At 36.7% G+C, this 22,634-nt stretch overlaps 3 protein-coding genes across 4 annotated transcripts in view; 2 read left to right on the top strand and 1 right to left on the bottom strand.

Moving 5' to 3' along the window:
• Positions 1–343: 343 nt before the first annotated feature.
• On the top strand, positions 344–4,661 carry LOC110094699 (pyridoxine/pyridoxamine 5'-phosphate oxidase 2). Of its 2 annotated transcripts, XM_020819993.2 has the most exons (7): positions 344–503; positions 642–691; positions 777–834; positions 1,037–1,069; positions 2,524–2,619; positions 4,070–4,234; positions 4,464–4,661. In XM_020819993.2, the coding sequence occupies exons 1-7, from the start codon at positions 396–398 to the stop codon at positions 4,566–4,568; spliced, it is 615 nt and encodes a 204-aa protein (XP_020675652.1). In that variant the 5' UTR covers positions 344–395; the 3' UTR covers positions 4,569–4,661. The 2 variants fall into 2 exon arrangements, with proteins under 2 accessions (XP_020675652.1, XP_020675653.1); XM_020819994.2 differs by lacking the exons at positions 4,070–4,234; positions 4,464–4,661 and adding an exon at positions 3,598–3,947.
• Positions 4,662–8,601: 3,940 nt separating this feature from the next.
• On the bottom strand, positions 8,602–11,332 carry LOC110094713. The gene is made up of 3 exons (XM_020820011.2): positions 10,980–11,332; positions 9,347–9,435; positions 8,602–8,830 (listed from the first exon to the last, which is right to left on the bottom strand). Exons 1-3 carry the CDS (start codon positions 11,215–11,217, stop codon positions 8,774–8,776), a joined length of 384 nt encoding a protein of 127 aa, XP_020675670.1. The 5' UTR covers positions 11,218–11,332; the 3' UTR covers positions 8,602–8,773.
• Positions 11,333–13,357: 2,025 nt separating this feature from the next.
• LOC110094697 (mitochondrial inner membrane protein OXA1-like) overlaps positions 13,358–22,634 on the top strand; it is a 22,483-nt gene continuing 13,206 nt past the window's right edge. Inside the window, exons 1-4 of the mRNA XM_020819990.2 lie at positions 13,358–14,041; positions 14,148–14,238; positions 14,618–14,662; positions 14,847–14,905. Of these exons, the coding sequence (XP_020675649.1) occupies positions 13,560–14,041; positions 14,148–14,238; positions 14,618–14,662; positions 14,847–14,905 (677 nt within the window). The 5' untranslated portion in view covers positions 13,358–13,559. The remainder of the gene's footprint in view (positions 14,042–14,147; positions 14,239–14,617; positions 14,663–14,846; positions 14,906–22,634) is intronic.

Below are 22,634 nucleotides of genomic sequence, written 5' to 3'. Positions count from 1 at the left end.
ATCTTGGACTCATTAGATTTGTCGTGTCGAGTCGCTCGATTCGACTATAAATATGTCATATTTGTATATCATTCATTTAATATTTAAAATCTCCAAATATATTTAGGTCTCTTGATTTGGATAAATTTAGATTCGGATTTGTCCATGTTTAATGCCCTTGGATTTGTCTCTTGAGTCGTATAATTTAATTATAAATTTGCTAAAATTAAAATTCCCATCCGAATCTAATTTTGAAAGTTGATAATTTGCATATATTCGTGCTTCCAGATTTGTGCCTATCAAGCAAGCGACGTATCACAAATAAACGTAAATGTTTTGGGTGCTAGCACTTATAAGTGTGAATATAGCAAAATTATGCCTATGTACTGCCCAGTTTCAACCGAGCTCACCACGACATGGCTACGGGCGGGGCAACAGCTACGGCGGTGCAGCAGTGGAGAGCTCTCCTCGCTGGAGCCCTGGAATCTAATGCGCACCTCAATCATTCTTCCTACTTCCAACTCGTATTCTTCTGCTAAACCCATGCCGCCCTTTATTTCTTCTTCTTGTTCGTTTTATTTTTTCCCGAAACTTTTTTTTTTTTTTTAATATCCAAAGCTTCGACTTTTGGTGTTTGAGTCTTATTTTGATTTTTCTTTTAGGCCACTATATCCGTTAATGGAAGGCCCGCAAATCGGACAGTGGTATTCAGGTTCTTAAGGCGACAGCCCCTTTTTTCTCATTCTTTTAGGGTTTGAATAAGTTTCTTTCTCCCACATCCTTTTTTGTTGCTGCAGAGGGTTTCAAGAAGGCAGCGATAATATCCTGATTAATACGGATAGGCGAACTAAGAAGGTTCAGCTATTTTGTTATGGTTTTAATTTTGAAAATTGCTTTGCTTGCTAATTCATAGCCTGCTCTGTGTTATTCATCTAATTACTCTGAAGTTTTTTTTTAGGCTATGAATTTGTACATTGTAGAACTATTTAATTTTTTCTCATTCTAACAAAGGAAGTTTTCTTCTGGAATCTATGCCACTTCCAACCAATTGTTGCAGGTTGAAGAGATTACTCATAATCCATATGGCGAGGTAATGTGTTTATGATTTTGATTATGGTTAATTCTTGAAAAGTTTACTAGTGTACTATTCTAAACATATGCGCTAACTGCTATATCACTCTAATCTTGAATATACTCCACCCTAATTTATTGATTTTTATAAGAATGTATGATTAGCTTGTATTAACCTAAAGGAATATTCAACTTTTTGTTTAGCTTAGCTGTGAAAGCAATCATCTTCATTGCTCCAAGGCTTTCTAAAAAAAAAAAAAAATTCATATGAGACATCATCTACGATGGAAACAATGTTGACGACACTTGCAATTGGCTAACAACACATAAAATCAATATATTTGTATTTTTATAGGTTATTTGATACTTATGATCCTCTATTCAACCGACTAGCCTAAAATTTAGGGTTAATTATTTCATCCATCATTAAAACTTTATCATGGGAGTTGACTAAGTGTTCGTTTGGACAATTTTCTTACTTCTTTCTAAAGCAGTTTTTTAGTACAAAATTTTCAAGTTCAAAAAAATTTTGTGCTATAAAATTACTTTTAAAAGTAGTAAGAAATCTGTCACAAATCTTATTGCTTCTTAAAGAAGTTTTTTAGCAAAAAATTAAAATTTTTGTACTAGAAAGTTGTTTTAAGAAGCAGTAAGAAAGGCGTCCCAAACGAAGTAACTGTTATCAATGAAAACTATTCAAATATAGAATGATACCCATGCATGATGGGTTTAAATACCTGATCTATTATATAAAAAATTGATGATATAAACAATAAAATAACTTCAATTAAATCTTGTTGGTTTAAATGGATAAATGTCTGAGGAATAATGTGTGAAAGATAATTTTATGGAGACTTAATGATAAATTTTATAAAATTGTAACTAGGTGAGCTATGTAGTATGATGTATTTGAGTGTTGCAATAAAGAAGTCAAAAATGTCCAAGCTATGACAGAAATGAAAATATAAAGATGGATTTATAGAAAAAAACATGAATTATAGATTAACAAATGATTATTTAGAAGGATTATAGGAAAAATATCAATTAAATATAAGATTAGGTGGTTTATATATGTATAATTATTAGGACTATACGTTATCTAGAATATTCTATAGGTACAATTGTAATTAAGCTCATCTGTAATAATATGTCTATATATACAGCTCCTCTAATGTATGTAAGAAAACTGAAAGAAATCAATAAGACTCTCTGTTTCTCTGTTCTTCTCCAATACTTCTTCAATAATAAAGTGTAGAAAACATGCCCGTAAGAAGGACATATAAAATTAATTGGGGGAGTAGAAGGAAACCATTAGATCAAATGTAACATGGACAGAAGTGTGCAAAAGAGATTTAATGCTTTATACAACACTCAGTAGGCATTAATGGAAAGTGAAGATTCATAGTTGGATAATACTTGTGATGATAATATGAGGAATATGGGTTCTCTTTTTTTCTCTTTGGTACTTTGCAGATATGCTGGTATTTTACTGAATCGTGGGAGCAGTTCCGGATAAATGGAAGGATTGACATAATTGATTGTTCTACAAGAGATCTTGCCAAACTACAGGTGACAATTAAACAAACTTTCCACTTGCCTCAGTATAGCTAACTGATAGTCTCTCTCGGAAAGTCTTTTATTCTTTTGACTCTTGAATGATTATAGTCAGTTCAAAAGTTTTTGGAGTCATAAACAATAAATTGTCTTTCATGGCTAATCACATACTTTGTGGTGATCATTATTTTCTTGTGGTTATAAACTCTGCCATGTAGGTTTCTTATGCCATTCAGGCATTGACTGTAATTTTAACAAAAAAGAAATTTGTCATTTTATTTTAATATATTTAAAATGCAAAAGCTATCTGGAGTTCTATGTAAATATGCTCTGATTTATGTGAAAGTATGGCTAAGTAATTTAACTGAAAGGTGAGTTTATGGGGGAAAGAGTTCAATAAATATCCAACATAAATAGGGCCGTCATGAAAAATAACTCAATTTAAAATGTAGGAATTCATATCTTGTATTGGGAACTACAAGGTATCAGTATCTATTGATGGTACAACTGCAGCCAATATAGTGACAGACAGAAAGATCAGTGCATGAATCTGAGATTAAGATTTCGTTTGGGATAACTTTTTTACTACTACTTAAATTAACATTTTAGTATAAAAATTTTGAAAGCTGCTTTAAGAAGCAAAAAGAAAGTCATCCCAAATGAAGCCTAAATTTGAGATCTTATTATGCAGTTTCTATTTATCCGAATTTTATTAAATTTGAAATAGTCCTCTACTTTCAGTCCTTTTCATCATTCTTTTGCGGCATCTGTCCAAGATTAAGCCATAGCAATGATGCGAGATGTCTGATTTTTCTCAAGATTTGCAATTTTTCGATAACAAAAAGTGATCTTCCATCAGTATACAGATTCATAACTCTTAAGTATTTAGTGCATCTTTCAGCTATTAGCATGAAATTATGTTTATCATTTGAACTGCAGATTGAATTATTTATACAGCTAAATCATTCGTACATGGTCTTTTGTTGTGCCTAGGATGCCATCCTATTCGGATTGTTGGGCCTCTGCCGGAGCATTGGGACACCATTTAGCCCTTGTGGCTGTTCTTTTTCCTTCTTTGGTATCACCACCCCCCTAGAGTGGTTCTTTCTCTATCCGATTAGTGCACAGTGCAAACCCATGAAGAGGCACTCCTTATCTCTTGAGGGGTCCTTATTTTACTTCTTTTTCTTTGTTCCCTTATCTGTAGCAATGTATGGAATGTACTTCTTGATTTAATCTTCTCCTTTTTTGTTTTTTTATTTCGGGAGGTGTGGGCTTTCTTTCCTTCACCAGCTTGTAATTTTTCTTTCTTATTAATATATGCCAAGTGCAACTTTCAAGGATGTCATCCTATTCATTCTAATCTCTTCCTGTTCTGCGCTGATATTCAAGCTATTATATATCTGCTGAATGTTCTTCACTGTCACAAAGAGTTAAAATATTTAAATCATCATTGCTTATGCAGCAAAGAGAGGAGGCTTGGTTTGCCAGTTCTCTCAATTCAAGGTTGCAGTCCTTGAGGCCTTTTCCTCGTCTTCCAGTCCTTGAGGAACCTTGCGAAGATTATCAACTTGATCCATCTACGGGACCAGTTGATTCGTTTTGTCTTCTGGTTTTTGGCCCAGAACAGGTTAGTCTCCTCCAACTTATCTTTGTCATGCCTTCTTAAATTGTTACTGTAGAATTAGTAGTGCATCTCTTAAGATCTAATAAACTCACTCAAAAGACCTTAATTCATTTTTTGTTGTCTTATCTACTTTCAGCAATTAAATTTTTTAGCGGCTTCTACTATTAATTCGTGCTTTTTCAAGTTTACGAGTATTGAATACCATCATATATTCACTGTGTAATTGATTCAGGTTGATTATGTGAACTTGAAAACAAATGTGAGGTTCCTGTTCACATCAAGTCATAGCAGTGATCAATCGACTAATGTTTGGAAGTTTGAGAAAGTTAACCCATAAGAAGGATCATATCATTTATAGCTGAATATTTGTCAAACTTCTTACAACTTGCAGAGTTTTGGTTGTGTCCAAATGCAAATAAATGGCTTCTTTTTTGTCATGTATTTGTACCTCTGTTTTATTTGTAAATGCTGCAGTTTGACTATTCATCTTCTCTTTTTGAACTGTCTTGCTTTTTGCAGTTTTATCATTGATTTTCCTTTCATGATTAAGTGTTCCGTGCCAGAAAGTTTTAAAAATGAGAAAGTTCGTGGATACACCTGCATCTCAAATATAGAATTCTAAGCACACATGTAAGTTATTCTTCTTCTTCTTTTTTCTCTTTAACGTCAAAATCCAACAACAACAACATCAAGCCTTTATCCCACTACGTGGGGTCGGCTACATGAATCCTTTTTCTCCACTGTGTCCTATTAAAAGTCAAATTCTCGTTTCAATCTAATAAAGAAAGGTCATTCCTAATATTTTCTAACCAAGTCTTTTTAGGTCTACCCCTACCTTTCTTAACATAAGTAAAATCTAATACCTCTACTCTCCTAACCGGGTCATCGCAAGGCCGCCGTTTTATGTGACCAAACCATCTAAGGCGACTCTCTCTAATCTTATCTTCTACTCATCGCAAGGCCGCCGTTTTAACGTCAAAATCCAAAAGGGAAAAAACCATTGGGCTCACCTAGTTGTAGAAGTCTTTATATGAGCTCTAAAAACAGCACAAGTTATTTAACCCCAAGCAATTGGAGTGACATCAGAACAACGTTGTCATTAAAGGTAGTCTACTCGAAGACCATGATTGTCATGACCGAAATGTCTAAGGGACTGGTTGAACTATGTGTGTAAGTGAGTCAAGTCAGCTCGGGCTCTATTTGATAAATGGCTTGTAAGCAGACTTCGATGAACTAACGAACCAAATTTGATAAGGCCTTTTGAATCCTTTGCTCTCCCTGGTACCTAATACGTTGTTGGTATCTTCTGAAGTAAACTACTCTATCGCTGTTGTGTCCCTCTCCATGTATTTTCTATCATTAAGATTTCATATGGGGTAACTTTTTTTCTGCTTTATACAATAACTTTTTAGTACAATTTTTTTTTTAAAACAGTGGCAAAAAATTTTCCTAAGAAAAGCCTAACTCATCAATCACATGCCGGCTAAGGGTTGCATGATGTGTAAATAGAGTGCAGAATATCTGAGCTTGAGCGTGCTTAGATTGAGGCTCTGAAATTTTATGTTCGTTTTAGATTCAATTTAAGCTCATTAGACCTCTGTTAGTGGTGCTTCGATCTCAGCCATTAGAATAAATCTGATTGCAATATAAGATTGATACGTCATCACAAAATTATCTTGATTGGGCACGAATCTCGAGGCAAAATCAGTTCGGAAACTTCAAAAATTAAATTCGAGAGCATATGAACTCCGATTTCAGCGAGCTTACAGTCAAACTGAGCGTATCGGAAATACGAATCCAACGACACCAAATTTGACCCAATCCGAGTCCAAATGGGTCCGAATCAAGGACCCGAAGCGCTGTTGGAAGGTTCAAACCGCAATTTGAGTTACCAAACGGTCTCCGATTTTGACAAGCTTATACTCGAATCGAACGGCTCGACGAGACAAATCCAATGAGCCCAAGATCGCCGAATTCCGACATCATTAAGCCTTCAAATGCCCAACGAACGGTGCAGGATCAAATGATTCGATATTGGCCGTCCATTCAAAACACTCCCAATTCGCCCCTGATCTCACGCCTATTTACGGGCTATGCCACTCCAGAAAAACTATAAATAGAGCCCTCATTCTACACCAGAGGGACTCAAGTGAAGAGAGAGAAGAAGAAGAAAAGGAGGAGGAGAAGGAAGAAGCTCCTCCTCGACCACCGCCAGAGCTCTTCCTGCCGCCTGAAGACGTCGGAACTCTGCCGGATTTTCGGAAAACGCCAGGAATTTGCAGAACGTTGTAGACTTCCTGGAAGAAACAAATTGTATTCTGATTGTCCCGACTTGTGGGACGAATCAGCCATTTGTAATATGTAAAAACACTAGTGGAACTTTACAACTGGGCGAGGCCCCGTGGTTTTTCCCCCTTTTCAGGGGTTTTCCACGTAAAATCCCTGGTGTTCATTTCTCTTTTCTGTTTGTGTGCTGAATACTCGTGCAACGCTAAGACGAATATTTTCTAACTCTACTGCCACGTATATTCTAGCACGCAACAAAGATAAATGTGGTACATACCAATGGGTAGGAAAGCAAGCTCAAGTTTAGTTGGTTAACTTAATGATTGGCTCGATCACTAGCTTCTTAGGCTTCGTTTAGGACTGCTTTCTTAATGCTTTTTAAAACAACTTTCTATTGCAATTTTTTTAAAAACTAAAAAGCAGCTTTAGGCTTTGTTTGGGGCGGCTTTCTTATTGCTTTGTAAAGCAGCTTTTTAGTATAAAAATTTAAAAATTTGTACTAAAAAAATTGCTTTAAGAAGCAGTAAGAAAGTTGTCCCAAATGAAGCCTTAGTAAGTCCAAAAAAGCATTTCGTGATTGATAAGTTTTTCGGACACTTATGTGTACATAAATCTGGGTGCTAAGCGGGTTGTGTGCAATTATATTTAGTAAAGATGTCAAAAATTGATGTGCAAGGTTGGCCAATATGCATTGATGTATTTGTGATCAATTCTTCCTCAAAGTTGAGCCTGTTCGGATAGGTGCACACACCCCTGATGTGCGTAAATACATTTACTTTTTAGGTGGGGTACGTTCACAAGTCATACCCATGTGTAAACTAGGAAAAATTATTAGGTGCAGAGTGTGTACCGTCCGCACAAGCACTGAATATCCAGCGATACCGAATGCCGGTACCTAGTTGGGTATAGTGCTTGTGCGGACGGCTCTCTCCGTCCGTACTCCGCACCTAATAATCTCTCGTAAACTATAATTAAATTTGGGTCAAATATCTTGATTCACATTGTCATAATAAATTTTTAATCATTGAATTTAATTCGAGATTAGTTTAATTCATTATTAATTAATAAATAGGGACTTTATTTTTTCTCATTATATTAGTAAAATCAAAATTAGAAAGATTTTAAAGAAAATTAATTATAGAAAAGTTGTTTGACCTGATAATATTATATAATTCATTTAAAAACTATACTCAAGTAGATGATAATTCTATGATTTTATTAGATATTTTGATTTTGTTTGGGATAATTTTTTTACTGTTTCTAAAAACGATTTTTTAGTATAAAAAATAAAAAATTTTAATTAAAAAAATATTAAGAAAATCATCCAAAATGATGCCAACCTGTTAAGTTCTCCATAAGATGCTCATTATATTTTACAGGCATTGGCCTTATTCTTATAAATATAAAAAATACTCTTAAATTTGATTAATAGACTAATACCATTTTAAATTGGTTAATGCTAACGTTAAAAAGCATAACAAAAAGTGCATCTCCTTGTGTATATATCTATATATACCAAAGCCCTGCATTGGTTGATCATACCCACACCCACCCACGTACTCACCCACGTATCCATTCATACCTAATGGGCTCGGGTGGGTATGGGTACGCCCATGACCTTGAGGGTGGGTATGGGTGTGTACTCAACATTAGAGGACAAACTAATTTACATTACTAATCACCATGTGCATGCAATAAATTATAGTAATCCTTACTACGCAGTGCGCAACAGTTTACCGCATCACGATCACGATAAATTTTGATATGTGGCTTAAAAGTGTGCAGTCAGAGAAAATGACAAAAGATCTCAAGGCAATTAATCCGTGGCAAACTGCATTCAAGAAGCGTGAAAAGTGGGTGGGTATGACATCCCGAAAGTCACCATAGGTGGGCATGAGTGGGCAAAGCCCGCTAGTGCAGAGCACGAGTACCCAATGGGTAGTACCCAACTAGGACCTCGTGTAGGGCTCTAATATATACATATATAAGAACAAAAAATCGAACACATTTCTGCATTCCCTCAAGACTCAAGAAGCAAGCCCCATCCTATATATAGTTGAAAAGCAACAAGAGAAACAAGAAGCTGCATCTGAAATATTATTCTCTTTTGGACATTTAAATCATTAAGTCAAATTCATACGCACATTGTATCACTATATATGCAAACTACAAATCTAAAATTTTTTAATTAGTCAAAATCACCAATCAACAGACGAAAATAAGCTCCACGTTATTCTCTTTATTACTCCCATGTTCTTACTTTCCCTTGTGTGCGTGCTGGTCATCACATTTGTTTTCGAGCTCCGGCACCACCTTCATAAGTGTAAAATCATCAAAAAGAAATAAAAATTCAAATCATTTCAAGTTTGGAAAGTTTTCTGATCATAAACTTGAAGATTTATGCTAACAAATTCCTATCAATTTTTATAATAATTAGCTTTTGATGAAATGACAAATCTCTTACTATGCTTGTATAATACATGAAAGATTATTATTATATCTTCAATTACTTGTCATTATAATCTAAGAAAATGAAAATATGAGGGTTTATTAATGCTAATGTTAATCTAAATTAAGCTTCGTTTGAGACGACTTTCTTATTGCTTCTTAAAACAGCCTTTTTAAAAAGCAATAAAAAAGTTGTCCCAAACGAAGCCTTAGCGTGGGATCATTTTGAAATTTAACACTTTGTTGAAGCATAATGGTCATTTTATGATCCTATAAATAAATGAGTATTGATTGCTATGTAGAATTTGATCTAGATTGAATCTGAGCTTGTGTGGTATGCGCGTAAATACCCTAATTTTTTTTTTTTAATTTCCTACTAACCTGGTCCAGCGACGCATCATATCGACCAAGTGATTGCTTCCGGGTGTAAGAGCCGTTCTCCCTCGCAACAAAAGCTGCATGTCCTTGATCTGAAACAATTGTCACAATTCCACACATTAGACTTATAAATATGAAAAAAATTATATTGAAATAAGATTTTTTAGATTTATATGATGTTATAAAATATTTAATAATAAAATGTTGATTTTTATTAAAATTTAAAGAAATACAAAGGTTCTTTTATTGAATTTTTTAATTTTTATTAAACTTTAATCTTTGAGTTAATTTAAAAAATATTCAATCAAATATTAAACCTACCAAATTTTATTATTTTAATGATTTTATTTGAAATAGTTTAAACTTTTATGCCATCTTTCAGCTATAGTTTTAATATAATTCTTTTTAATAATTAAAAAAATTAAATACAAGAACAACAATATCATCACCAAGCCTTTTTCTTTATTATGTACTTTTAAGAATCAAATTCTTATTTAAATCTAGTAAAAAATGTCATTTCTGATAATTTTATTTTAAATAAAAGTTTAAATAAATCCTAATGGTGTTGAATTTAGTAAATCCTAAAGGTGTTAAATTCTAAAAATTGTTTGGTAGGATATATATTAAATCCTAAGAAATGCTGAGAAATAATTTTGCAACGTAATCAGAATTTAAGGCAATTGATTCATTTAGAAATTAAATTTAATGTGATTTAAATTTAATTTGCATGTTAAAAATGAGTTACTTATTAATTTTAATTTTAATTACATTTAATAAATTACGTCCTCCCACCTGACGTAGAGATACGTCCTCCCACCGCCAAAAAAACTCATTTTTTGCTCGGTATTGCTACATATTATTTGATAATAATGAGGAATATCATCATGTGAAGACCAATACCGAGTTATACCGAGCTATACCGAGCAATACAAAAAATACCGAGTTTTTTTAGGAAAAACTAGATATTTTTTTGTATTGCTCGGTATTGCTCGGTATTGTTCTTCACATGATGATATTCCTCGTTATTGTTTGGTATTGCTCGGTATTTGCTCGGTATTTCTAGTTTTTTAGCGTGATTTTAGCTTTGGGAGGACGTATCTCTACGTCAGGTGGGAGGACGCAATAAAAATTCCACAACAGGAGCTCTCACATGCCGCATACTCCACAGGTAACTATCTTCGCCTCCCTTACCGGAAAATAATTGGATCAATGTCCTGACTAAAATGATGAATTTGAAATCTACTGAGTTTATTTTAAAATTAATGTAATATAAAATTGTTTGATTGTTTATACTTTATATAATATATTTATTGTCAAATTAATATTTAATTCTGTTCAATATTTTTACTAATAATAATTAAAAAAAAAAACAACGGCTTCGATGTCATGATCCAGCCTTCCGGTTCTCCATATCTAGTCATTTAAAAAGTAAACAAATATCGCATTCTACTCATTAGCAGTGAAGACACGTACGGTAAGCTTAACCTACACAACTTAAAAACCTCCTCCGGGAAACATCCGCTCCGTCACCTCCTTTCGAAGTATCAATCGCCACCCTCATAACGTGCGGTGACGAGATCCCACCCTGCCTGTCCCCATCAAATAATCCAAATCCAGAACCATACAGTTCACGTACCTGGATCCGCCGCCAGGGTCTGCGGTAAACGTATCGGCGAAATTTCAGACTTGAAGCCGGTGAGTCTATCGGGGACACGACGGTCGAACCTCGAGGCGGACCGGTGAAAGTTACCGCCGTCGGAATGGAGGTTGAGCATTTGGTGGACGAAAGTACTTTCGATCCTGTTGAGGAAGCGGGAGTGCCGCTCCTCCGTCCAACGCCCGCCGGAGCCGTCCATCGCCGCTCTGAGATCCATCAATCGAAAGAAGAGAAAAAGAGAGAAGAAAAGGGCAAAAAGGAGGGACAGGCTGCGGGATTTGTTCTTTTTGGTATTTAAAATTGACAAATTGGTCCAACAGGGGAAAAGGGCAGAAGAAATATCTGAACGCCGAACCACGCGGCAATGAATTGTTTAATATAAATTAGGCCCCGCTCAGCGGTACGGGACAACACGTCCTTGGCTCATCTCAAATTGAAGTAACATATTTAGTTCATACTTTTGAGTAGAGTGTCAAAATTGGATTTTGAGTCGGGTTCTAGACTTCTAGTCGAATTTGGAATTGATTCGGGTTCAAATAAGTTGATTCAAATCTGACCAATTTTTCATGCAGGTTTTCATGCAGGTCAAAAATACGAATTCAGACCCAGCTCGTCGGGTTACTGGGTTGACTCGACCCAACAAGGTTTTGTAAACCCGGACCGCAGGGCTCGCATCGATGGCGGAAGGCGAGCCCAGCGCGTTGTGGCATCTTTAAACTTTTTATTAAACGGAAAAGTCTCCTAATTCTATTTAACTATTCAACATCTTCCCATGCTCGTCTCCATTCATGAGCCTATTCTCGTTCTCAAGGGGGGATAGTGCCGCACAGCTGGCGGCGACATAGCTGGATGCGACGTAACGCGGTAATGCGGGCAGACTCGACTTGGTTACGCGGGTGGAGGGCAAACGCTATGCGGCATGATCACACGGTGATATGCAACGGGCAGTAGCAGGCAATGTGGGCAGAGCGGGTCAATCCAGTGCCGCATAGCTGGCTTGCTTCGACGTCAGCACAGCTGGATGCGACTCGACATGGTAATGCGAGCAGACTCGACTTCGTCACGCGGGTGGAGGGCAAACGCTATGCGGCATGATCACGGTGATATGCAACGGGCAGCAGCAGGCAACGCGGGCAGGGCGAGTCAATCCAGGTCATTTTCGAGTATCCGGGTCAACCCCCTACCCGACCCGTTTCACAAACAGGTTGACCCGAACATGAAATTTTCAGGTCGAGTTTGAGTCGGGTTTTCGGGTCGTGTCAAATACTGACACCCTTACTTTTGAATAAAGCTTGAATAATATTGAATGAGGATTCAAACAAAATTTGAAAGGGTTGACCCGAACAGTGCCGGGTCAGTTCCGGGTTCGACCCGAACCCGACCCGTTGACCCGAATTGACACCCCTACTTGCTTCGACGGCGGCACAGCTGGATGCAACGTAACGCGGTAATGCGGGCAAACTCGACTTGGTCACGCGGGTGGAGGGCAAATGCTATGCGGCATGATCACACTGTGATATGCAACGGGCAGTAGCAGGCAATGTGGGCAGAGCGGGTCAATCCAGTGCCGCACAGCTGGCTTGCTTCGACGTCAGCACAGCTGGATGCGACTTGACACGGTAATGCGGGCAGACTCGACTTGGTCACGCGGGTGGAGGGCAAACGCTATGCGGCATGATCACACGGTGATATGCAACGGGCAGCAGCAGGCAATGCGGGCAGGGCGGGTCAATCCAGGTCATTTTCGAGTATCCGGGTCAACCCCCTACCCGACCCGTTTTCACAAACAGGTTGACCCGAACCTGAAATTTTCGGGTCGAGTCCGAGTCGGATTTTCGGGTCGTGTCAAATAGTGACACCCTTACTTTTGAATAAAGCTTGAATAATATTGAATGAGGATTCAAACAAAATTTGAAAATAATATGAATACATTTTAAAGATGATTCAAATAAAGTTCAATAAGATTTGAATATAATTGCAATACAATTTGAGAATAGTTTGAACATGATTGAAATAATATTTGAGCAAGTTTTGAATATGATTCAATTATAAGTGAGTTTAATAAAGTTTGATCATAGGTAAAATAAAGTTCAAATAATATTTTAACAATGTTTTGACATTTTTCAATAATCATTTGAGCATGGTTCAAACTATATTATTTTGCCCTATTGTCTCTTATGGATTTAACTCATTTGATTCATTTTGCTATCATCAAAAGTCGTGCAATTTAAAATTAATAAATTTATTTACATTTCTTTCATAAAAATTTTATTTCTACAAACGGGCTTTCAATAATGGGCCGGGCTTTTCAGTCCGTCTCTGACTCTCTAACCTGCCCCTCCATTTCGCTAGTTCCGTTACTCGGTAGTTGTACACCGTCTTAAACCTTCGAGAACCCTAAACCTACATCTTCCCGCTGTCGTCGCCTTCACACATTGGCCGACGGGAGCAAAATCCTAGCTCCCGATCGCCAGTATTGGCGTGCACTGATGATCTCTTTTTTAGCTTCTCTTCTAACCGTATTCTGAGCTACTCGGCGCATAATTTGATCTGTATCATATGGCTTGCTGCCGGAAGGGCCTTACCGTTGGATACAACTACTTATCCCGGCGATTTCACCCATCTTTCTTCCACCTCGTACAGGAAGATAGAGAACGTTCTGGAGCCCCGCAACCGTTGCCACTTCCACTGACTGCAACGGTACCGCGAGCCGCCTCTTACCAATCGTTCGATAGGTTCAGATTTCCCGATCGGGATTGGAGGAGGTTAGGATTTTCTCTTCCGATAGCAATCGATCGATATTCCAGGAATTACTCGTCTAGTTCAGATGGGTCGAATGAGATTGGGTACATCAATGATGTCGCCGATGTTCTTACCGAAACTACAGTGGATACGAGCACAGTTGCCACTGCCGCCAGTGCTTCTTCAGTTCCGCTCCCGTTCCCTGGCGAAGTTGCAGCTGCTGCCGCGGATTCTTTCGTCCCTGTTGCGGCGTTGCAGCATTTGATTGATGCAGTGCATTCTTTCACCGGCTTGAATTGGTTAGGTTTCTGGTTCATATTTGTGTTTTTTTCTTTGTGTGTATTTATATTTTTTAAAAAAATTTCCTGATTTTATTCACTAGATTTCATTTAATATATGTCTCAGGTGGGCTTGTATTGCCTTGACAACTCTTTTGATTCGGGGAGCCACCGTTCCTCTACTGATAAACCAGTTAAAAGCTAGTGCTAAACTAAATGTGAGCCTTTTTCTTCCCTGTTAAAAATAAAATTTAATGCCATTTGTGAAGTTGGAGAAAAAGCTCGGCATAATTGGCTAGAATTGTCTACCACCTATAATTAAGGTGCGGCGTGCAAATCACTTTTTAAGAAAGCTATTTGAGAAATTGATTTATGGTTGCCATCAGTAATAGCTATTTGGCAAAAAAAAAAAAAAAAAAAGAGGGAAAAAATTAAATATATAATTTTTTTAAACCTACGCTTGTAAGCATAATCTCATCTAAAATATTCCTTCCCAATTAACCGACATTTCTTTTTCCGCATAGGTGCAAATTTGTCAAACTTCCAGCGAAAAATCCTTTATTTGCTCTTTTTTGTTTTTTTATTGCTGATTTGCAGATTATGAGGCCAGAGCTGGAGAAAATCAAGGAGGAGTTAAATAATGTATGATATTTCCCTTATGAGCTAAGAAAATTCATTATGTCCAGCTAAGAAGTTTCTTAGAAGTCTCACATTTGTTCTTGTTTGACTATTATTAGACTACCAGACAATAGTTTAATTGATTTTATTCCTTGTTTTTTCTTATGAAGTTGTTTGTTTTCCATTTAATTTTTGTTGATATGCTCAGAATATGGATCCAGAGTTTCTTCAAGAGGGCCAAAAGCGGATGAAGGCATTATTCAAAAAGTATGCTTCATTTTACCATGCAATTCAAACACACATTGACACTGCCATCTAGAGTTTTGTTGAATGGTATTATAGTTGCTGCCTTTTTTTCCCCTGAAATCTATTTTGCATTAGGAGGCCATTTACAAGATATTATGTTTAATGCAGGTTATAGTTTCCACTCTCCACATATTAATCTTGTTATCATTTTATGTTTTTTATTTTTGTATTTAAAGAAATATGCTGATTTTGCAATATTGGAGTGATCACACTGTTTTAACTCCTTTTTATTGTTTAGATGCGAATGAATGAAACAGATTTGAAGGTATGCATGAGCCAAATGAATATTAACGTTGTCTTATTGCATAGTCTCCTTCTAAGGAGGCATACTATTATGTTATGTTGACTAATTCGGTCAGTTTGCCATAGGGTGCATTTTGGACGGCTTTTTCCCTGTTGTACATTAGGAAACGTAACCGAGAGATTATTTGGGGTTACGTGATCGTGCTCCGTTCTTAAAATTTTCACATCCCATGGTTGCTTTTCCTATTTGAAGGAAGCCTCCCGCATTCACTTGCTTCATGTTGTTCGAAGCTATGATAAATATGTGAATGCCCTTACAGTTATCTGCCAAGAAACATCTCCAATGGAGTTATCAAGGACGATCGACATTTTACGGAAGGAGACGACGGGTATGATGGTACACATGTGCTTCATGAGTCCATTGGCGCGACACTTGGTTACCAAAGCAAGGGCTTAACAAGGACTTGTTCTGTGTCATCCATGATCCTACGAGCGGAATGCTCCTACAACTCCACCCTAACAGTTTGCTGGATAAGTACCGCTAGGCGCTCTATTTTGGTTTTCAACTCCTAGCACTCAGCTATGAAGGAGTGAGCATCGTTGGTGAGCTTTGTCACATGGTTTGCAAGCTGGATGGACTTCGCCAGTATCTATTTAGTCCCATCACCCATCATCTTTTCCACTTTACTCCTTCTCCTTCCTTCTGTTACCTAGCCATTCGTTTTTGTTGTCCTGAAATGATGACAAAAAATACCTAATCACTAATGAAATGTTTGATCCCAATCTCCTAATCCCTAATTGAAAGGTGAAGAAAACATCACCCATAACCAACGACATGGCCGGTTCTCCATCGCCGGCCAGCTATGGGAATTGAGAGAGAGAGAGAGAGAGATCTAGTTTCCCGACCTTTGAGTTGTGGATGAAAGAGAGGAGTTTGAAAAGAAGTTGGTTTGAGCTGGATCGACGCGGTGTTGCTCTGAACCGTAATCCCCGCAGTCTTCTTCATCTTAAATAGATAGCAAAAAATTATTGTTACTATATTTTTAAGATTGGGCATGAATTTTTAAAAAATTTCGAATTGTTAGTTTGTTATCATATAATTTTTTTTTAAAATTTGATGTTTAAATAATTTCTTTTCATCACTCTCTCTCTCTAGTATATATATAAGGATATAAAGGTAATTTATTTCCATATAGTTGCAGCACAACAACTTAACAGTTATACTTCTCAAACAGAATATATTGTTTTTTGTATAAAAATTGCAGAAAGCAATTTTTTGTACACTAAGGGTTTGTTTAGGACGGCTTTTTATTACTTCTTGAAGCAGCTTTCTAATACAAAAATTTAATTTTTATACTAGAAAGCTGCTTCAAGAACCAGTAAAAAAATGGTCTCAAATGAAGCCTAAATTTACAACTTGCTTTACTAACAGTATCAGCTGTACCAAACACACTCATAATTTTTAGATGGTTATAAAACAGTCATCAACCCTTAAGCATCTTACATTCATTAGGCTTGTAACTTTGGTCTATGTAGCATACTGTTATGACTGTTTAATGCATTGTATTAGTGATGCAGGACTAATTAGATGCGATGATTATGTGGTCATTTAGGCATTGCACAACTCTTAGATTAGAATAAATCCAGGAAACAATTACTTAGCAATTCTGATATGAAACAACATCGGAATTGCACGGAGACATAATAAGACAACTGAGTAAGCAAGTCGATATAAAGATTAACGAGTCACAATTAATGATTTAATGAAATCTCAGTTGCAAAATTGCTTAGGCATTGTTACAAACTCATTAGGCACAACAATTTAAAACAATAACAAACATGCGAGTAATGACGAATGCACTTTAACAATAATCTGCGGGTTAATATTTAGAAAAGTCACATTGAGTTTCTCTCACTCAAGCTCTCTTGCAGTTAACAGAAGAAATATATTAGCAACATTGATGTGATCACCACGAGGAAGAGGGAGCTTACAATACTGTCCACGGGAAAGCTATTCGGAGCTGGAGGAGTTGATGAACAGTGCAAGAGTGGCTACTCGGATGGACGGTCGTATTCGTCGATGGCGGTTGATAGGGAAACTAGTATCCGATCCACGTAATCTATGTTGACGTCACGAAAGACGCTCTCCAAACGTCGTGCAAGAGTGGCCACTCGGATGGCAATAATCTGATATGATTCCCATCAGGAAATCTGAAACATTTCATATTTTTCTCACAAAATCTGAGAGAATTGGTGGTGGAGAGGAGAATTGGGAGTGAGAGAGAAGGGGCGTCTTCATTCCAGCAAGATATTGCCGTGGGAGAGAGGGAATTGGAGAGGATTTAGTGGAAGGGGATTAATGAGAGGGGCTTTGGGAAAATTTAACCAGCAGCAGATTGAATTCCCAACCTTTTTCCAAAGAGGAACAAAGTAATGTAAACAAATTTTGAGAAAATCTGTAAGGAATTTGATGGGAATATGGGGAGAAATTTCAAATCAATTTCTGTAATAGAAACTGTTACGGGAATTGAATTGTTTCCAAAAGTGATAATTAGCTTAGGGAAATAAATATTAATTAAAGCCAAGGTGGAGGCTCATGACATTTAATTCCTAATGCCAATTTGAATTTTGAATTAGCAGAAACAGGATCCGGATTTAGGAAAGAATTAATGGGTAGTGGGGCCTTGAGATTTCTGAAGGAATTCAAACCCTTAAACCCGGGATATGACTTAGGGACAATATCTGGAGTAATTAAGAGGATAGGAAATCTGAGAGGGAGAAGAGAGGCGGGTGACAGGGAAAAGAGGCCAGCGGGATTGAGGGGCTGAGGTGGGATTTAATTCCTAATTCCCTTCATTGATTTAGGAATTAATTTAGGAATTAAAGTTCTGGAGGAATTCGGCTAAGAGGGGGTGAGGTTTCAAATTGTTTCCAAAGGGGTGGGGTGGGGGTTTTAGGAGTTTCCTGGGCCGGCAGCTAATGAAGCCAAGGAGGGATGTAATGCATTTAATTTGGGGATTAATGACTCATCTCATTGCAATTCAAATTTGAATTTTGAATTGGATAGTTAAAACCTTCCAAATATGGATCACCCAATTAGGAAAGATTTCAAATTTGAAGTCCAAAATTGTCATGAATTTTTCCTCTCGATTTTCCCAACCCAAATTGGAAGGAGGCTGGCGATCGGGTGGGTGATGGTCGTCGGCTTGGGGAGGTGGAGCTAGGGGAAGACTTGGGTGGATGAAGAGGGGAGAAAGGAGATGAACAAGAATATACGAGAAAGATAGAGATAACTAACGAACTCACAAAGAGATCGTAAGAACCGCGAACCTTGGACTCTTCCAAAGATTGATGGGTATTGCAAATTACCCTCCTCGGGCTTCTCCTCTCATGAACTCACTAAGAGATCAACATGAACTCACTAAGAGATCAACTAGAACTTAAAATTTCATTATCAATAATTCATCCTCCTACATAAGAAAATGGTCATATATATAGGCCTCAAAATGACAAAGAAAAATAAAAGACTAAAATGCCCCATTGGGCTACAATAGCGACCAAATACCCATAAGGGGCAAAAACGGAAAAACTGAAAAATAAAATAAACTATTACATAAAAAGACTCAAAATAAAACTCCTGATCGTGGCTGTCGATCTCCGGCGTCTCCGATGGTACACGTGTCGAAATTGCTGACAATGTCCTCATCAAATTCTCAACGAAGATTTAAAACCAATAAGGAAATTATTTGCTTAAGTGAGATTACATGCTCTGAACTTTGAAACTTTCAAAATAAATAAGAAAATCCGACAACGCAAACAGTAGGCTTCAAATTAAATCACTAATCTAACAACGAGACGTAGGATGCATAGAAGATTACACTCAATTCCTACAAATGACTAAGCTTGGCAAGAGCAATTTGAAGGAGCTTTCGTGATTACAATCTAACCAATTGAGAATTTAGATTTAGAAGAAGTTGAAGCAAGTGATAAGGAGAACCTTTGCTAAGGAAGACGTCGAGATCTTCCACTCGATGCCTTCGAAGTGTTCGTCAATGGCTTCCGTCATTCTTTGGTGCTTGGAAGTAGAATCTCCTTGGTCTTTGATCCGCCTCGCAAGTGGGTGCCAAGAGAAAGAAGTTTCTCCTTGCATGTGAAGAGGGGGCAAAATCTCAAGGCTCTAATCCCAAAATCTGAGAAAAAAGAATCTCAGATTTTGGTGGAGGAAGGTGGGGATTAGTGGGAGAGAGCTAGGGCGTTAATCTCTCTTGGAGTAATTGAGAGATGGGGTGGCTCAAGAGGGGGGCGGCGGGATGTTGGGGATGGGGTTTGAATTCCCTAAATCAGTTACTTGATTTAAGAAATAATTGCAGTCATGAGGAGATTGGAGAATTTCGGCCTGGTGGGGAGTTGGGGTTTTGAAATATTTCCTAAGTATGGTATTGGGATTAGGAAATAATTGGAGAGGGAATTAATGGGTAAGAGCATGGGGCCGGCGGCATGCATGGGTGATGGGAGGGAAAATTGGAGAGTTAAGTAAACTTCCTAATTGAAATTCCTAAGATTGGAAAGTGTTGATTTATTCCTCTCTTAATTAAAATTCAAATAGGAACCCATTAATGGACTTTCCTAAAATAGAATTAGTATATTAGGAAATATTTTGAATTTCAAATATTTGAAATTTGAATTCAAATATATTCCAAGTTATACTAAACCAAAATAGGAAACAAATAAAAGGAGGGATGAGAGGTGAGGTGGTCGGCGGCAAGAAGGGGCAAAACCAGCGGCTTGGAATCCAAGGCCGGCAGCCAAGGGTTTGGGGAGAAGCTTGTGGCCGTGAGGATTGAGGGGAAGGAGGGGAAATCGGGTGGGGAATGTTACCGGGGATGGAGAGTGGAAGGAGGGGAGCCAAGAGCCATCGGAGGTGGTGACTGTTGGGTACGACGGGTGGCCTCTCCTAGGCTCCACCAAGATCTCTAACTCTTCCTCTCTCTCTCTCTCAAGCTCTCATTAGCTCCAAGAAGACAAGTGCAGGAAAATATTGCATAATCATTCATTAACCTCAAATAAAACAAAGGGGGCTTTAAATAGCCTCATAGAAATGACTCTAAACAAAATGACACTAATGCCCTTTGGGCTTACAAACAACAACTCCCATAAGAGGGGTACAACGAGAAAAAATAAAATAAAACACACATAAGAAAATAACAAAATACATGAAAATGAAATACATCGATGACTCAAAAATATAACGACTCGATCGTGGCCGTAGATCGGCGACCACGTCTCTGGTAAACTTTCCATGATGATCTGATGTCCCCATCAATTAGGTAGGATTGCTTTCTTTACCCATTGCTTCCCTGTAGATTTAATGAAGCATAAAATATTCCAGTTTATATATCAGATAAAAATGCAGATTTTCTTAAATTGGCTTGTACAGAATCCTTTCATCTTCTCTGACAAGCTTGTTGATTCAGAATTTAATTATTGATTATGGTGTTTACCTCTTTTGTACGAACGTGCTATTTACTGTCCATTCACCTGAACATGCTGATAAGACAAGTGCTAACATATGTAAATAGGGAACGAAAAACTCTTCACCAAATTACTGAAACGAGTAGTTCGTCTCCATGAAGCTGGTGATGGAGGAACAAATTCATCCAGTGCTTTATGTATATTAGGAGTTACACATTCAATGTAGTATTGTAGTTGTGTAGACAGTCGACAACCTTTATAAAGGATATGCAAAGCTATTTGTATCTCAATAGGTAGTGGAGAATATGTGAATTTTGAGCTGATTATATATATATATATATATATATATATATTAACGTAGATATTACTAAATCATTTAAACGTAGGTGTCTAGTGTTTCATCTCTTATTTTTGTTTGGATTTTGCTTATAAATTTTACTACTATTCTAACAATGTAAACAATGCGCACATATATATATATATATATATATATATATTAGATTTGATGAGATTTTGGTGAAGATTAGTGACTTTGTTTAATATAATAATGTGTGCAAGGTATGATATAATAGATGATAATATGAAGGATTAGTGGGATGGTAGGTATCATAGTGGGGTTAGGAAGAATCTGATTTCTGATATCTTTTATTATAGAGATGATTATAATAATGATCATAATAGGGACCATAATATTTATGTGAATGATATGATTTTTATTTTCTATCATGTTAGGGTAGGAGGCTCAATGAGATTCAAGTGGATATCGAAGGCTTGGGCTAGTATAATAATGTGTCATGAGAAGTATAATCTGATCTATGATAGTATGAAGGATGAGTGAGATCTTGTTATGGGATAGGAAGAATGCAATGTTTTGTCTTATTAGAAATATTATCTTCATATGAAGTATAATAGCAACCATAATATTGATGTGAATGATATGATTTTTTATTTTTTTCTTTGACATAATATTTATCAAAGTCATTATAATAATTATATTTAGAATTATTATGAAACTATGAACTCATAATAAATGGGTTAAATTATTAATTCAATAGGATTAAATTGTTATATAGTTCCTTAAGCAAGAAAGGTGAGGGGTTTGGTTGGGGGACAAATGACTGTTTTTTTTTTGCATGGAATCTGTAAGATAGACAACATTTAAAATATTATGATTCAAAGTGGGAGAGAATTTTTTGGAGGAAAATTATGAAGGAAGAAAAGAGATGATGTGTGATTTTCTTAGTATGGTGGATCAAATGTTGGGGGGGGGGGTTCAATTTTTGGTTATGCCAATGGATATTATGAATCCTATATTTAGGAATGGTTTTTAGGAGATGTTTGTTTTTTGCATGCAAAAAGATAAGGAGATGAAAACTTAAAAATTGTGAAAGATGAGAGGGTTCGGTGGACATAAGTTCATACATGGATGAAAACTCTGAAATGCCTAGGAGAGAAAAATATTTTAGGATACATTTCATACTCACAACAGATCAATTCAACTCCCATTCCAAATGATGGGTCTCAAATGCAGTGATCCAACTCCCATTCCAAATGATGCGTCTCAAATGCAATGGAATAATTGTCACGATTTTCCTTGTCCTTATATTCTTAAAAATAGAGAGATGATAAGGGAGAGAGCGAGTTAATAGGAGAGAGAGAGGGAAGGCAGGTGAAGAGAGGGCAAGAAAGGAGGAGAGAGAGGATGTAGAAAATGAGAGCTTGCTTACAATTTTGTATTAGTCATCAATAATTATTATTTTATAGAAGCATACTCAATTTATAAAATAGGTTTTACATTTGAGAAAATAACAAAGTAATCTAAGTGCAATAAAAATAAACTAATTAGGATTTTTTTATTAAAGACTAAATCATATTCTATGAAGGACTCATCTAAATAAGTGCCTCTTGATCACATATTTATTACAAAGTCAATCCTGATATGGGAGTTGCTGACATGCATGGGCGGATCCCCATA

Source organism: Dendrobium catenatum, unplaced genomic scaffold (assembly GCF_001605985.2).
Source record: "Dendrobium catenatum unplaced genomic scaffold, ASM160598v2 fragScaff_scaffold_243, whole genome shotgun sequence".
NCBI classification, from domain to species: domain Eukaryota; kingdom Viridiplantae; phylum Streptophyta; class Magnoliopsida; order Asparagales; family Orchidaceae; genus Dendrobium; species Dendrobium catenatum.
Note: the sequence above shows the minus strand (reverse complement) of the source record. Positions and strands in the feature narration are given on the sequence as shown.

What these genes read in the sequence shown, in the direction of transcription:
- LOC110094699 (XM_020819993.2), top strand. Translation starts at nt 396, where the DNA reads ATGGCTACGGGCGGGGCAACAGCTACGGCGGTGCAGCAGTGGAGAGCT. An exon ending in AATCGGACAGTGGTATTCAG is followed by an intron (nt 692 to 776) that starts GTTCTTAAGGCG and finishes TTGTTGCTGCAG; the next exon opens with AGGGTTTCAAGAAGGCAGCG. An exon ending in GAGATCTTGCCAAACTACAG is followed by an intron (nt 2,620 to 4,069) that starts GTGACAATTAAA and finishes TTGCTTATGCAG; the next exon opens with CAAAGAGAGGAGGCTTGGTT.
- LOC110094713 (XM_020820011.2), bottom strand. Translation starts at nt 11,217, where the DNA reads ATGGATCTCAGAGCGGCGATGGACGGCTCCGGCGGGCGTTGGACGGAG. An exon ending in GACCCTGGCGGCGGATCCAG is followed by an intron (nt 9,436 to 10,979) that starts GTACGTGAACTG and finishes CAATTGTTTCAG; the next exon opens with ATCAAGGACATGCAGCTTTT. An exon ending in ATGATGCGTCGCTGGACCAG is followed by an intron (nt 8,831 to 9,346) that starts GTTAGTAGGAAA and finishes ACACTTATGAAG; the next exon opens with GTGGTGCCGGAGCTCGAAAA.